The 14,409-nt window shown below is 34.7% G+C and overlaps 1 protein-coding gene across 7 annotated transcripts in view; it reads right to left on the bottom strand.

The window, feature by feature from the left end:
• ARMC3 (armadillo repeat containing 3) overlaps positions 1-14,409 on the bottom strand; it is a 100,625-nt gene that overhangs the window by 73,247 nt on the left and 12,969 nt on the right. For 3 of the 7 annotated variants that reach the window (XM_041765109.1, XM_041765111.1, XM_041765110.1), the window contains 2 exons: positions 9,016-9,133; positions 1,752-1,877 (listed from right to left, as the gene is read on the bottom strand). The exons of 2 other annotated variants lie outside the window; for them this stretch is intronic. In XM_041765109.1, the coding sequence (XP_041621043.1) occupies positions 1,752-1,877; positions 9,016-9,133 (244 nt within the window). Of the gene's footprint in view, positions 1-1,751; positions 1,878-9,015; positions 9,134-14,409 lie in introns of those variants that run through there. 2 more of the 7 variants (XM_041765113.1, XM_041765115.1) reach the window with 2 other exon arrangements.

Below are 14,409 nucleotides of genomic sequence, written 5' to 3'. Positions count from 1 at the left end.
GTGTAAACAGAATATAACATAAGAAAATTCTTAATTTTCCCTTTTTAGGTTATATATATATATATTCACATGGCTCATTCATTATGGCAGAATTAGTACACAGGTAGCCTCTGAGATAAATTTATGAAGATTCCACAGTACAGATGATGACTTCCTAATTTAGCTGCTCTGTACCTCAGTTGTCTTGTATGTAAAAGGAACGATAATAGCCCCCACCTCATTAAATGACTGAATAGACAAATAGCATATAGAACAGTGCCCGGCACGCTGCAAATGCTGTGTAGGTGTTTTCCTAATCTGGGTTGGTGTAACATCCTCTCCCTATAACTGTCCTCCTCCTGCAGCCATCCCCAGAAATACTCCTAGAGCCCTCGCCTTACTGAACAGCCACCATTAGAGCTCGTGCAGTTGCTTCTGGAACCTCTTCCACTACAGCCCCAAAGGAGCCCCATCTGCCCCCCAACATGGCAGGTGCCGCTCGTGCAGACTCTGCAGCTGAGGTTGAAATGACACAGATGCAGGGAAAACTCTCCTTCCCCTTCCCATCTTCCTGTCTCTGACTAATGTCACAGTCCCCACTGGACACCACAGAATAAGGAGCCCATCCCCACCCCAGCCCTGTCTCACACATTTTTTAGGAAAGTGAGGTAGGGGGGCAGGAAGAAGAGGGAGGAAACTGTGCTTTTTTTTTTTTCTGAGACTGGTGAGAGGGAGAGAAATATGATCATTTTAGCCACATGCCATGAGAGAGACACGCTTATTCCTAGCTGCCTGAGTTTCATGTTAGAATTCAGTCTCTACCAAGGATGTCATTTTTTATTATAAAATTAGAAGGCTTTTGTTGGCTGACTCCAAAACCTACCATTATAATATGAAAATGACTTTCAAATGGAAAATACATCCCGTTCATTCATCAGGGATTGCCTTTTCTGGCATGGTTTGGTCAAACTGATATTCTAACAGACATAATAGCATGTTTTAACTTATACTATTATTCCACCATATTAAATATATGAAAATATTCAACCAAGTAATGCGTCTGATTTAAAAAAGAAATACATGTCTAAAATTATTTTTGGCAAAATATATTTTACAGTTTCAAAAAAAAAACAAATGTATCAAGATTCTTTACACTGGGCTCCTTTCACTATGTCATACATATGAAGGGTAACTTACATATAGGCAGACAAATTACATTATACTAACTCAAGGAAAAAAAAACAATTTTAATTTTAAAAGACAACTTGTTAGACTGGAACATACTACATCACCAATTTTGATAGTTTTTGCAGATATATTTGCACATGTTTTTATATTTTAAAAATATCTCTTGGGGCGCCTGGGTGGCTCAGTTGGTTAAATAATTCTGGCTCTTGGTTTTGGCTCAGGTCATGATCTCAGGATCTTGGGATCAAGTCCCACATCTGGCTCTGCACTCAGGAGGTAGTCTGCTTCTTTGCCTCTCTCTCTCCTCTCTCTCTCTCTCTCTCTTTCTTTCTCTCTCTCTCTCTCTCTCAGTCTCCTTCTACCCCTCCCCACTCCCCCACTTGTGCTCTCTCTTTAAAATAAATGAATAAATTTTTTAAAAAACCTCTTAAAATATGAAATCATTCATCTGTTGTATCATGCATATTTGACTTTTTGTTACCATTCAAGTCAATTCAAATAAAATTCAAACAAATCCATTAAATTTTTTAAAAAAGATAATGTATGACATGAAATTAGATTATTTAAAAAATTTGTTAACCTACTATTAGAAGCTAGGATTCCAAATATCATAGTAGCATTTCTTCTTACAATTTTATCTTCATGGGTGAGCAGCTTAGTTAAGGGTTCCACAGCTCCAAGTTCAAGGAGGGTAGCTTTATTTTCTTCACCTGATATCACAGGTAAAATAAAATCAGGCATGGATATCATCAATCTCATCAAAACTCTTCCTTGTGTCATTTTAATTTCTTATTCACCATTTGCCTTTCACATTCTCTTTGCTTCCACATATATTTCTGTCGGAATGAACTTTAGAGCACAGGTAGCCTGGACATTTGCTGTTCTCTGTCTCCTGATACTGGCAAAGCTGGCTTCCTCTTGTCATTGTTCTTAGCTCATGCAGTACTGCACCTACTCAGAGGGGTCTCCCCTGACCACCTTATCTAATGTCGTCACTACATCCGGGCCTTTCTTATCTTTCTGTAGTCTACTCTTCATACCACTTAGCCATCTCCTTGCTTGGTTTGCCTGTTCCATTCTAACTTAATTTTCCCTGAGAATGGACACCTTTTTGTTCTATTCTCTCATATCCTCAGTGCCTAGCATAGTGCCAGTCATGTATTGGCATAGTTAATCATAAGACTTAATTAACATACACAGTCCCATTTTGAGTTAAAGTGGGATGGGGGAGTGAGTTCAGGGTGCTCATTTTTCACCCAACGGTGTCACAGCTTCTATTTTGTCCTGCAAGATGTGCCTGCAGCTGTCATGGGGGTGCACACACAGAAGGGAGCCGCCAGGGTCACTGGGAACTCCTTAGCAGAGGCAAGAAGCCCCAGAACCAGAGTCTGGCTTAGCTGCAGAAGCAGTTTATCCATTACCTTGATAAGTGGGATATCATTCTACAAAGTCAGGAACAATGTTTAGGTCCTGATTAATTTCAGCTTTTTAATTTCTTTTTTTTCTTTTTTTTTTTAATTTTTATTTATTTATGATAGTCACAGAGAGAGAGAGAGGCAGAGACACAGGCAGAGGGAGAAGCAGGCTCCATGCACCGGGAGCCCGACGTGGGATTCGATCCCGGGTCCCCAGGATCGCGCCCTGGGCCAAAGGCAGGCGCCAAACCGCTGCGCCACCGAGGGACCCCTCAGCTTTTTAATTTCATAGGAAGTCTACAAAAATACAGATCTCGCTTTCAAGATTAATTTGAGAATATAATAAAGTTATTTTAATTTTCCTTGCCTCAGTTTTCTCATAAAATTACAGTATTTTATATTTTAAGTTATAGGTCCATATTCTGATAAGACACAGACTATACTTCCTATAGCCCATGGAATTGCCCTATATTTAAACAGGTTAAATTTGTTGCCTGATAAAAACATGTTGAAATATGCATTGTTGACTCTTAGACACTTCTTTTCAAATCTTCCAATATTTGCATTTTATGGAAATTTAAAGCTTAATTTCTTAGATGAAAATATTTTGTCAAATGCATCTTAATTTAAGATAAATTTTAAGATACTTATGCTTAAATAAAAAATATTTTATATATCAGATTATTATAAAAATTAAGTTTGTCTTTAAATTTTCTTTCTGATTCTTACAGAACTTGAATTATTTCTTCATTAAAACATATTGCTTCTTACTGTTTTTAAATATGCTATATATAATTTTATGACCAGAAGAAGAGTACTTGCAAAATTAACAACATGTGTCATCTTTAACATCTATTTTTATTCTATAACAGCTTTAATGAGATCATTGACATACAATACTGTATATATTTAAAGAGAACCATTTGGTAAGTTTTTTTTTTTTTCCATTTGGTAAGTTTTAACCTGTGAAATCAAACCCCACCATTAAGATGAAGAATATATCTAATACTCCCAAAAGTGCCCTCTTGACACTTTGTGATCTCTTCCTCCTGTTAGTATACATTATTTTGCATATGTCCCAGAACTTTATATAATCATGCAGTATGAATTCGTTATTGCCTGGTTTTGCTCACTCTAATTATTTTGAGATTAATTCATGTTGTAGCATATATCATAGTTCATCCTATTTATTGTTACATACTATTACATTATACGGATATACCACAATTTGGCTGCATCTATGGGTGGTGCACATTTGACTTTTCAAGAAACTGCCAAACTGTTCAAGTGAATGCACCATTTTACATCCTCATCAGCAATGTATGAGGGTTCTAACTTCTCCTCATCCTAGCCAACACTTCTGTCCATCTTTCTGATGATAGTAATCCTGGAGTGTATCTCATCATGGTTTTAATTTGCATTTCCCTCACAACTAATGATGCTGAGCAAAAGGTACCTTTTTGCCATTCATTTATTTCTATGGTGAAGTGTCTATTCAAATCTCTTGTTCATATGTATTTTTAAATTTAGTTTATTATTGAGTTTTGAGAGTTCTTTATATATTTTGGACCCATATCCTTTATCAGATATATGATTTACAAAATTTTCTTGTGGTCTATATAGCATACCTTTTAAAAAAGTTAGTAGACTTTTTTTTTAAAGTAGTTTTAGGTTTATTTAAAAAATGAACAAGGGTGTCTGGGTAGCTCGTTTGGTTAAGCGGCTAATTCTGGATTTCATCTCATGTCATGATCTCAGGGTCCTAGCATTGAGCTCTGTGTTGGGCTACCAGCTCAATGGGTGTCTGCTTGAGAACGCTCTCTTTTCCTCTCCCTCTGCCCTTCTCCCTGCCTCTGCTCATGCTTGCTCTCTCTTAAATGAATAATTTTTTTAAAAAAAATGAACAAAATGGACATCTGGATGGCTCAGTTGGTTAAGCATCTGCCTTTGGTCATGATCTTGGGGTTCTAGAACAGAGCCCTGCATCAGGCTCCCTACTCAGCGGGAAGTCTGCTTCTTCCTCTCCCTCTGCCATTTCCCCTACTTGTGCTCTCTTTCTCTCTGTTAAATAAACAAATAAAATCTTCAAAAAAAATTTTTAAAGGAACAAAAAATACAGAGTTCTCATATACTCTGTCTCCCTCCCCTCCCCCATTTCTCTTACTATCAATATCATGCATTAGTGTAGTACATTTGTTACAATTGATGAACCAATAATGATACACTACTATGAACTAGAGTTGATAATCTACATTTGGTTCACTATACGTGTTATACAATTCTATGGGTTCTGAGAAATACATAAGATTACGTTTAGCTTTCTAAGAGACTACCAAATCATCTTCTAAAGTACTTGTACTGTTTTGGATCCCCACTAGCAATGAATGAGAGTTCCTGTTGCTCCACATCTTTCACAGCATTTTATGTTGTCAGTATTTAGAAATTTCGCCATTCTAATAGGTGTGTAGGGGTATTTCATTATTGCTTTAATTTGCAATTTCCTGATAACATTCTTTTCGCATATTTATTTGTCATCTCTGTATCTTTTTTTGGTGAGGTGTGTGTTTATGATAAATTTGATAAAATCCAATCAATTGTCCTCTTGTGGATTATGTGTTAGTGTCATATCTAAAAATCTTTTGGCTAACCCAAATACTTTTTTAGTAGCATCCCACAAATTTTATATGCTATGTTTTCATTTTCAATTTGCATTTTCCTTTTGAATTCTTTCACTGACAGATGATTTAAAAGTGTGTAGTTTACTTTCTAATGATTGTCCAAAGTCTTTTGTGTTGATTTTTAATTTATGATTCTATTGTGGTATGACATATATTTTATACGATTAGAATTCTTTTAAATTTATTAAAGCTTGTGTATGGCTCAGAATATCACCTATTTTGATAAATGTCCTGTGTGGGTATTTGAAAAGGATGTTACTTTGCTTAGAGTGTTCTATAAATATCAATTAGGTTAAATTCATTTATACTGCTGTTCAAATATTTTATATCCTTATAAATTTGCCATCCATTTGTTCTTTCATTTATTAATAGAAGGTTATAAAAATCCTCAGCTATATTTGTGGATGTTTATTTCTCCCTATATTTTTAATTTTATGTTCTTTGAAGTCTTGACATTAACTACATGATTGTTTTTTCATAGCTTCTTTTTTTCTTTTATTTAAATTCAATTTAGTTAACACATACTGTAATATTAATTTCAGGGGTAGAACTTATTTTTTTTTTCAGGGGTAGAATTTAGTGATTAATCAGTTGCATACAACACCCAGTACTCATTACATCAAGTGCCCTCCTTAATGCCCATCACTCAATTACCGAATCCCCCCACACACATCCCCTGCAGCAACCCTGTTTGTTCCCTATAGTTAAGAGTCTCTTATGGTTTGCCTCCCTCTCTCTTTTCATCTTTTATTTTTCATAGCTTCTTAATTGACTCTTTTATTATTATAAAATGAGGGTTTTTTTTATCTGATACTGCTCTTTTATTCTTCTGATATTAATAGAGGCACTTCAGTTTTCTTTTGATTAGTGCTAATATAGGATATCCTTTTTTTATCCTTTTACTTTCAAGTTATTTGCATCATTATATTCTAAGTGCCTTTCTTGGAGGCAATATGTAGTTTGGTCTTGCATTTTAATGAATATAACACCATCTCCCTGTTAATTGAAGTACTCAGACCACTTACATTTAGTTTGATTATTGATATCATTAGGTTTAAATCTACCATCTTGTTATTTGTTTTTTGTGTGTCTTATTATTTTTTGTTTTCTTTTTCTTCATCTCTATCTTCTTTGTATGAATTGAATATTATTTTTATAATTTCATTTCCTTTTTTTTTTACTTATTTGACACTACCCTGTTATTTTAGTGGTTGTATTAGAGTCTGTAGCATACATCCCTATCATAGTCTACTATCAAGTGGTGATATACTACTTCTCATCTAGTGCAAAAACCTTAAAATAGTATACTTTCATTTTTCCCCTTTCTACCTTCGTTTTATTGTTGTCATATATCCTATTTTTACAAGTGTTTCTTTACAGTATATGATTATTTTTCTTTAAAATAACCAGCTTGATTTTTAAGTGATTTAAACAATGAGAAAAATTTTATGTGTTACCATTTCTAGTGTTCTATCTTTATTATTTTGTGTAGATCCACATTTCCATCTGGTGTCATTTTCCTTCTTCCTGAAGGACCTACTTTAGTATAATTAGTAGCGTGGGTCTGCTTGCAAGAAACTACTTCAGCTTTTGAGTGACTGAAAGAGACATTATTTCATTTATATTTTTTGAAAGATATTTTTGCTGGGAATAAAATTCTAGGTTTAAAGTTTTGGGTTTTTTTTTCAGTACTTTAAACCTGTTACTCCACTGACTTCTTGCTTGCATCATTTGTGATGGTAAATCTATTGTCATCCTTATTTTTGTTCCTCTGAATGTAATGTGTTTTTTCTCTAGCTGCTTTTAAGATTTTCTCTTTATCACTCTTTTTAAGCAATTTGATTTTGTTGTACCTTGGTGTAATTGTCTTCATATCCAGTGTGCTTGGGTTTTTATGAGCTTCTGGATCTGGAAGCTTAGAGTTTTCATCAAATTGGGGGAATTCAGTACCATTATTTCTTCTAATACTTTTTCTGTCCCTCTCTCTTCTTTTTCAAAGACTCCATTATACATACATTGTGAGTTTCTATTTACTGATGATTTATATCCTCATTATGAGTTGTATCTTCCTGCTTCTTTTTATGCCTGGTAATTTTTATTGGATGCCAGACATTGTGAATTTTACCTAGTTGGTAAATGGGTATTTTTGCATTCTTCAAATTTGTTTTGGGACACAAATATCTGGAAACAATTTGTTTACGTTAGGTCTTGCTTTTTAAATATTTATTAGGTAGTACTAGAGCAGAGGTTGATCTAGCGCTAATTCTTTCTAACTATTGGAGCAAGACTTTTCTGTGTATTCTATACAATTCTCCATGAATCTTGAGGGTTTCCTGAAGATTCAGTTGGGCTGATGGAAACAGGCACTACTTGTGCCTCTGTTAAGAGGCACTGTTAACTCTGATCCTCTTAGGTGCTTTGTCTAACTTCAAGTAGTTCCCATAGATGTCCATCCTAATCAGTACTCAGCTGAACACCTGAGTCAAACCCTTTATCAATCTCCTGAGTTTTCCTTCTGTACATCTCTTTCCTCCCTATTACTGTCCTGAAAACTCTTGCTGGCTTTGTCTCTCTGAACTCTTAGATCTGTCTTCTCAACTCAGAGTTTACCCGGTTCTGTATAGGTTACCCCTTCCTGTGATGTGGCCTGGAAATTCTCTGAAATCAATAAGCTGGGGTAATCATAGAGTTTATTTCCTTCGTTTTCTATCTCTCAATGGTCATTGTCCTTCATTGCCTAACATTTGGTGTTTTGCCAACTGTTATTTCATATATTTTGGTTTTCTTTGTTGTTTCAATCAGGAAAGTAAACTTGACCCCTTACTCCATTATGGCCAAAAGATAACGTCCCATCGTTTACCTTTTAAAAAATAGTCAGAAAATATTGTTAGTATAAAACAACAGATTTACAATAATTTCTGTATTGATTTAACATAAAATACATGCCTTGCTATTTCTTTACCTCATGTCATATAAAAGGGGTCAGCATTTGATGACCCTGTATGGCTGAGTGAGACTCATATCTAGACTGTCCCTGACTTGGAACTTGTCTGATTCCAGGGTTATAAGTTTTGGGGAAAAATAACAGAAGTTCCATTTTCATTATATCATGTCAAGTTGACATATTACCAACATGACCTATCACTTTAATGCTGATTTTGATCACTTGACCGAGGTAGTGTTTGTCAGGTTCTTCTACCATAAACTAACTGCCCCCCACATTTCCATATTATAATCTATGAAAAGAAGTCACTATGCAAAGTCCATATCTAAAGAGTGAAAAGTTATATTTTGCTTCCTTGAGGGCAGAGCACATAAATTATTGGAATTCTTCTGCACAGGAGACTTGTATTTTCTCCCGCATTTATTTACTTATTCAATTATTTATTTATATCAGCATAAGCTCATAAATATTTATATTTGGGGTCATAATCCAATGCTACCTTATTTTGTTGCTCAAATTGTTCCAGCTTTAACCACTGGGAGCTCTTTCAGCTCCTGTGACTTACAATGTTTTAAACTACAATAAAACCTTCAACATGACTATTCTATGCAGTGACTAAATTACTCCTTAAGATTAAGATAGTCACTTAGGGAGATATATTACTTTTAGGTACTGCATTAAATGATATTCTGGTTGTCTGAAAGAATTCATCTGACAAGAAGTGTATTAAAGACTAAGGAGAAAGTGCCCATTATGTAGTAAATATTTTAAGAAACTAATGAAATAGAAAAATAAACTGAAAAAAACAAACCTTTTAAGGCAAATCTATAAATGGCTTCACATGCTTTAGCCAAAATTTCTTCTTCTGGGGAATTAAGCATTAACACCACAGTTGCTACTTTTTTACTTTCAATCGTTAATGGATCAAACTGAAATGTAGAGAGAAAAATGTTAGGTTCACATATAGGCTCTAAAAATCACATAAAAAATGAACGGTGTCTAGAAACTTGAAGAGAGCATAACCATACAAAAAGGATGTGGTCACTGCCCACTAAGTGCATTGTAAAGTTTTTATTTAAAAAACATTACTGATATATAGTTGCCAAAACTAGTGGCTTTGGAATTCCTGGGGTAGTGGCAGGAAGAGCAAAGCATTTTGGAATCCTGACAGATCTAGTCTCTCAACTTAGCTATGTGGAATCAAACAAGTTACTTAAGCAGATAGAATTTCAGTTTCCTTTTCTGTATACTAGGTATAATGACACTTATTCCCCTCAAAGGATCAAGGAAAGGATTAGAGATCATATATGTAAAGCACTTGGCACATTGTCTGGCACATAACAGATGACTATTAAATAACAGATACTAGCATAATTCTTAGTTGATATGTAAGAATCCTTGAGTACCTGTATATATTAGATGCTCTGGCAGTCTTAACAATCAGTACCTGCTTCTAACCACTATTCTTTCTGAGAAAGCAAACATTATATAACGTTAAATACTAAAAAGCAACAGAAAACCGCATATAACAAAATGTAAAATGGATAAAATCTGAAAGAGGACAAATGGTAATACAGTATAAAGAAAAAGTATAGAGCTCTAGGAAGACTCCATCTTAAGAGATCTTCGAGAATTCTTGGGTAGCCAAAATGCACAATAACAAATCCATGGTTTTCTTTGGTCAAAGAGAAAAGGAATTATTACACTATTTTTCTTCCAGTTCCAGAGACTGGTGAAGGAGGGTGCTCTCCTTATGTTAAAGAGGTAAAGGGGAAAAACAAATTTCAAAGCTTTAGCTGGCTCTTTGTGTTGGCCCTTCCTAAATGGACATCTTATTGTGTCTGGGAATATAATGAAAATTAGTTTTCAGTTTCAGGCTGAGATGGAGGGACAGATTGATTACTCTGAGTAAGGAAGCACAATTGTGTGAGGTTGGAAGAGTGAAGAAGACAGAGAAGATAGCAGTAGCAATGACCTAAAGGAGCACAGCTAGGGTAAAATTCCCCTTTGCCGGGAAATGGCTAGTGGATTTTAGGACAGTATTATCTAACATCCACATTAACGCTGCTGTTTGTATATGTCTAACTCTATACTAGAAACCCTAAGAATTACAAAAGTCATGGTATTTGTCCTCAAGCCTTTTAGACTCTTTCTGGGGAGATAAATCTTCATTAAAAGTATGACATATGCACCAAGCTTGTGATACTTGTGGGTTTCCAGTGACATGAACCTGTGAGAAAAGATGGCCTCTAGCAGAGCCCAAGCAATGGCAAAGACATTAGCTTCAACACTGACCAGAAGAGCACATGACCTGGAAATCCACAGAAATTTTCAGGGAGGCCTTCTGAAACTATTTGGGGACTGAGGCTTGAAAACCATCAGGCACTCATAAACTCAACAGATATATTTACTATATAAACAAATTAATTGACAAATGCTCCAGCCCAAACTGAGGAAGATAAAACATAAAAAGATACTAGTAGATGAATAGATACAATAAAATACATAGTTAAGCTGAATGATACTGATGTTGTGAATCATAATGTAATTCTTAAGTGTTTCTGAAGTGATGACACATTATGAGAAAAAATAATGTCTTAGAATTAAAATTCTAGATTTTTTTCAACAAAGATCACACAAAGGTAAACAGAATGAGATTACTGCCTAGTTATAATTTATTTTTTACATTGATATAAAAAGCAGGTTTAAATATGTGTTTAATAGGCTACAGATTAGTAGAAGTTCCAGATTAGCAAAAGGAAAGGGTAACAAATGAAAGTTGCTCAATTCAGAAAAAGGGAATAAAATATAAAAAAGGTACAACATAAAAATATAGCAAAGAAACATCTTAAAATAAACCTTAAACTTAAAATGGTAGGAATAAATTCAAATATATCAATGGTCAAAATAAACATCAATAGGACAAAGAGATCTCATTAAGTAAGATTGTCAGATTGGGTTATAAAGCAAAATCTACTCTTTTTTGTATATTAATGGATACTTCTTCCACTTGACCTTACAGAATACAAATTCATATCTATCTAAGATATCTTAGATCTTATCTAAGATATTCTATCTCATTCTGATATAGAATATTTCTATTGCCTCTGAATATTTCTCTCACGCTTCTCCCTCCTCCAAAAAAAAACCCCAGAAAGATAATCCTTGACTTTTAAAATCAGTTTTTCCTATTCTTGAACGTTTTATAAAGAGAATCATAGAACATGACTTCTTTCATATCTGCCTTGTTTAGCACAGCATAATGTCTCTGAGATTCATTCACATTTTTTTCATTTACATTTTTGCACACTAAGTCATACTTTCTATAGCTATATATTATTTCATTGTATGCATATACCAGTTTGGGTTCTTTTCTTTCAGCTGGAGGCTATCATGAACAAAGCTGCAATGACTCTTCTTACATGTCTTTTTGTGGATATATGCCTTCATTTCCCTTGGCCATATATCTAGGCATGGATTTGATGAGCCATAGTCTAGGTACATGTTTACATTTCATAGATACTGTTGAATAGCTCTCTAAAGTGGTTTTATCAATTTACATTACATACAAATTACCTTAAATTTACAATTTAAGAATTCCAGTTATTCTACATCGTAACCAATCCTTGATATTTTCAGTCTTTTATATTTGTCTTTCCATAGCTCTTAGATTATATTTTTAAAACAATCTGCTTTTCATGGTTGTAACAGTGAGAGAAATGCTCTACTGCTCTCTACTACAACTGCATCCTGGTCAGAAGCAGAAGCATTCTCTTTACTTTTTAAAATTGTCCTATGTCCCTTCTACTGACTCTGACTCAACACATCCATCTATCTCTCAGCTTTGTCTTCTGTCATTATCCTTGATACTCTACCATTTTTTCTTTGCTTACTCACATATAGGTTTCCTGCAGCACCCATAGTGTTCAGTCTTTGAGGATTTCTTGGTAGCTAATAAGCAAATGGTGAAAGATAAAGCTTCACTGGTTCAACTACTCTCACTACAGCTACTCCCACTACAGCTATTCCTCATCCTCACTGTGGTCCCCACTCCATTCACTCTCTCTACTTCCACTTAAGTTTTTTGGTTTCTTCACTTCTTATCTTGCTTCAATTTAATGATCTATTATTTTAATAATACTCCTGTCAAACCCTAAATAAACTTTTTTTTTTGTCTTCTCATCAAATCAATTTGAGAATACTCAAACCATGAGCAAACACTAGAATTTTCTTTCTTTGCATTTGTGCTCAAGCATCCAAGCCTTCTTACTGAGAATATTAAGCTACTGGAAAATTAGTATTACTATACATTCGTGATCAACAAGTTCACAAGAGCTTCACATATTTACAAGAGTCTCTGCACATATTCTTCTGTTAAAGAATTGAACATTAAAGAATTGTTAAAGAAACATTAAATAAAATGTATCTCCTACTAAGCCTAATATCTAATGTGTGCTTTGGATTTTTAACCTGTCCACCTTTATTTTTAAAAAAAGATTTTATTTATTTATTTGAGAGAGAGAGAGAGAGAGAAAGATTGAACTCAAGCACAAGCAGGAGGAAAGGCAGGAGAGGGAGAAGCAGGCTTCTCGCTGAGCAGGGAGCCCCATGTGGGACTCCATCCCAGGACCCCAGGATCATGACCCAAGCTGAAGGCAGACACCCAACTCTCTGAGCCACCCAGGCACCCCCCTCCATTTACTTTTAACCCACTCATTCATTCAATAAACACCCATTCAACCCCGGATAAGTGCATTACACCAAGAACAGCACATTAAATAAGATAATCAAGACCCCTATTTTCATAGAACACATTCCCAGTTATGTCATACCATTAATCATCCCTTTTTTCTTTTGAGTTGTCAACTTCCTTCTAACAATTGAATTATTCTCATTACCTCTTTTGAGTCCACTTTACAGAGGGCCAAGTTAGATTTAATAAAATGCAGCTAAGTGTAAATATGATGAGTTTTAATAAATGTATACATGCACATAACAAGCCACTCCAAATGATACGTGGAACTTTCCACTACCCCCAAAATATTCGTTCCCATCTCTCTGCAGTTGATTCTCTTTCCCATATCCACTTTAGGCAACCAGATCTGCATCCTTTCACTATAGATTAACTCCAACTATTTAATATGAAATTATCACATAGGTACCCTTTATGTATGGCTCCTTTCATTTGCCAGAATGCTTATGAAATTCATCCAGATTGTTCCATGTATCGGTTATTCATTCCTTTTTACTGATGAGTAGTATCTCATTGTATGAATACAACACAATTTGTTTATCCACTCAATTAATTGATGGACCTATGGGTTGTTTCCATTTGGGACCATTATGAATAAAGCTGCAATGGGAATTTTCATATAAGTCTTCTTGTAGATATGTGTTTTCATTTCTCTTGAGTAAATACCTAGGGGTAGAATTTCTGGCTTGTCTGGTAGTGCATGTTTAACTTTACCAAAAAAATAATTTTAAAAAGATTTTATTTATTTATTCATGAGAGACTCACAGAGACACACAGAGAGGCAGAGGGTAGAAGCAGGCTCCCTGTGGGGAGCCCGATGCAGGACTCTGTCCCAGGACCCTAGGATCACAACCTGAGCTGAAGGCAGATGCTTAACCACTCAGCCACCTAGATGCCCTTAATTTTTTTTCCAAAGTAGTGTTACTATCTTGTGTTCCCACCAGCAATGTATCTGTATCCAGCATAGTATATCTCTTCACTTATTTGTCTTTCTTAATTTATCTTAGCAATGTTTTATAGTTTTCAGCATATAAGCATTGCATTTATTTTGTTGAACTTATTTCTAAATATTTCATTGTTTCTGATGCTATGGCAACTAATATCTTTTTCCTTCATGTATTTTAGACAAGTGTTATTAGGTGAACAACATTTAGGATCATTATTTCTCTTACAAATAACTTTTTTATTATGATGATATGTATCTCTTTTTCTCTGGTAATATTATTTGCCTTGTTATATAATTCATCTAGTATTAATATAGGCACTCTATCTTTCTTATGATTATTTCAGTATCTCTTTTTCCATATTTTTACTTTTAGCCTATCCATATCTTTATATTTAAAGTAGATTTCTTGGGGATGCCTGGGTGGCTCAGTGGTTGAGCATCTGTCTTCAGCTCAGGGTATGATTCCAGAGTCCTGGGATCAAGTCCCATATCAGTATCCCTGCATG

This window comes from Vulpes lagopus, chromosome 8 (assembly GCF_018345385.1).
Source record: "Vulpes lagopus strain Blue_001 chromosome 8, ASM1834538v1, whole genome shotgun sequence".
NCBI classification, from domain to species: Eukaryota; Metazoa; Chordata; class Mammalia; order Carnivora; family Canidae; genus Vulpes; species Vulpes lagopus.
Note: the sequence above shows the minus strand (reverse complement) of the source record. Positions and strands in the feature narration are given on the sequence as shown.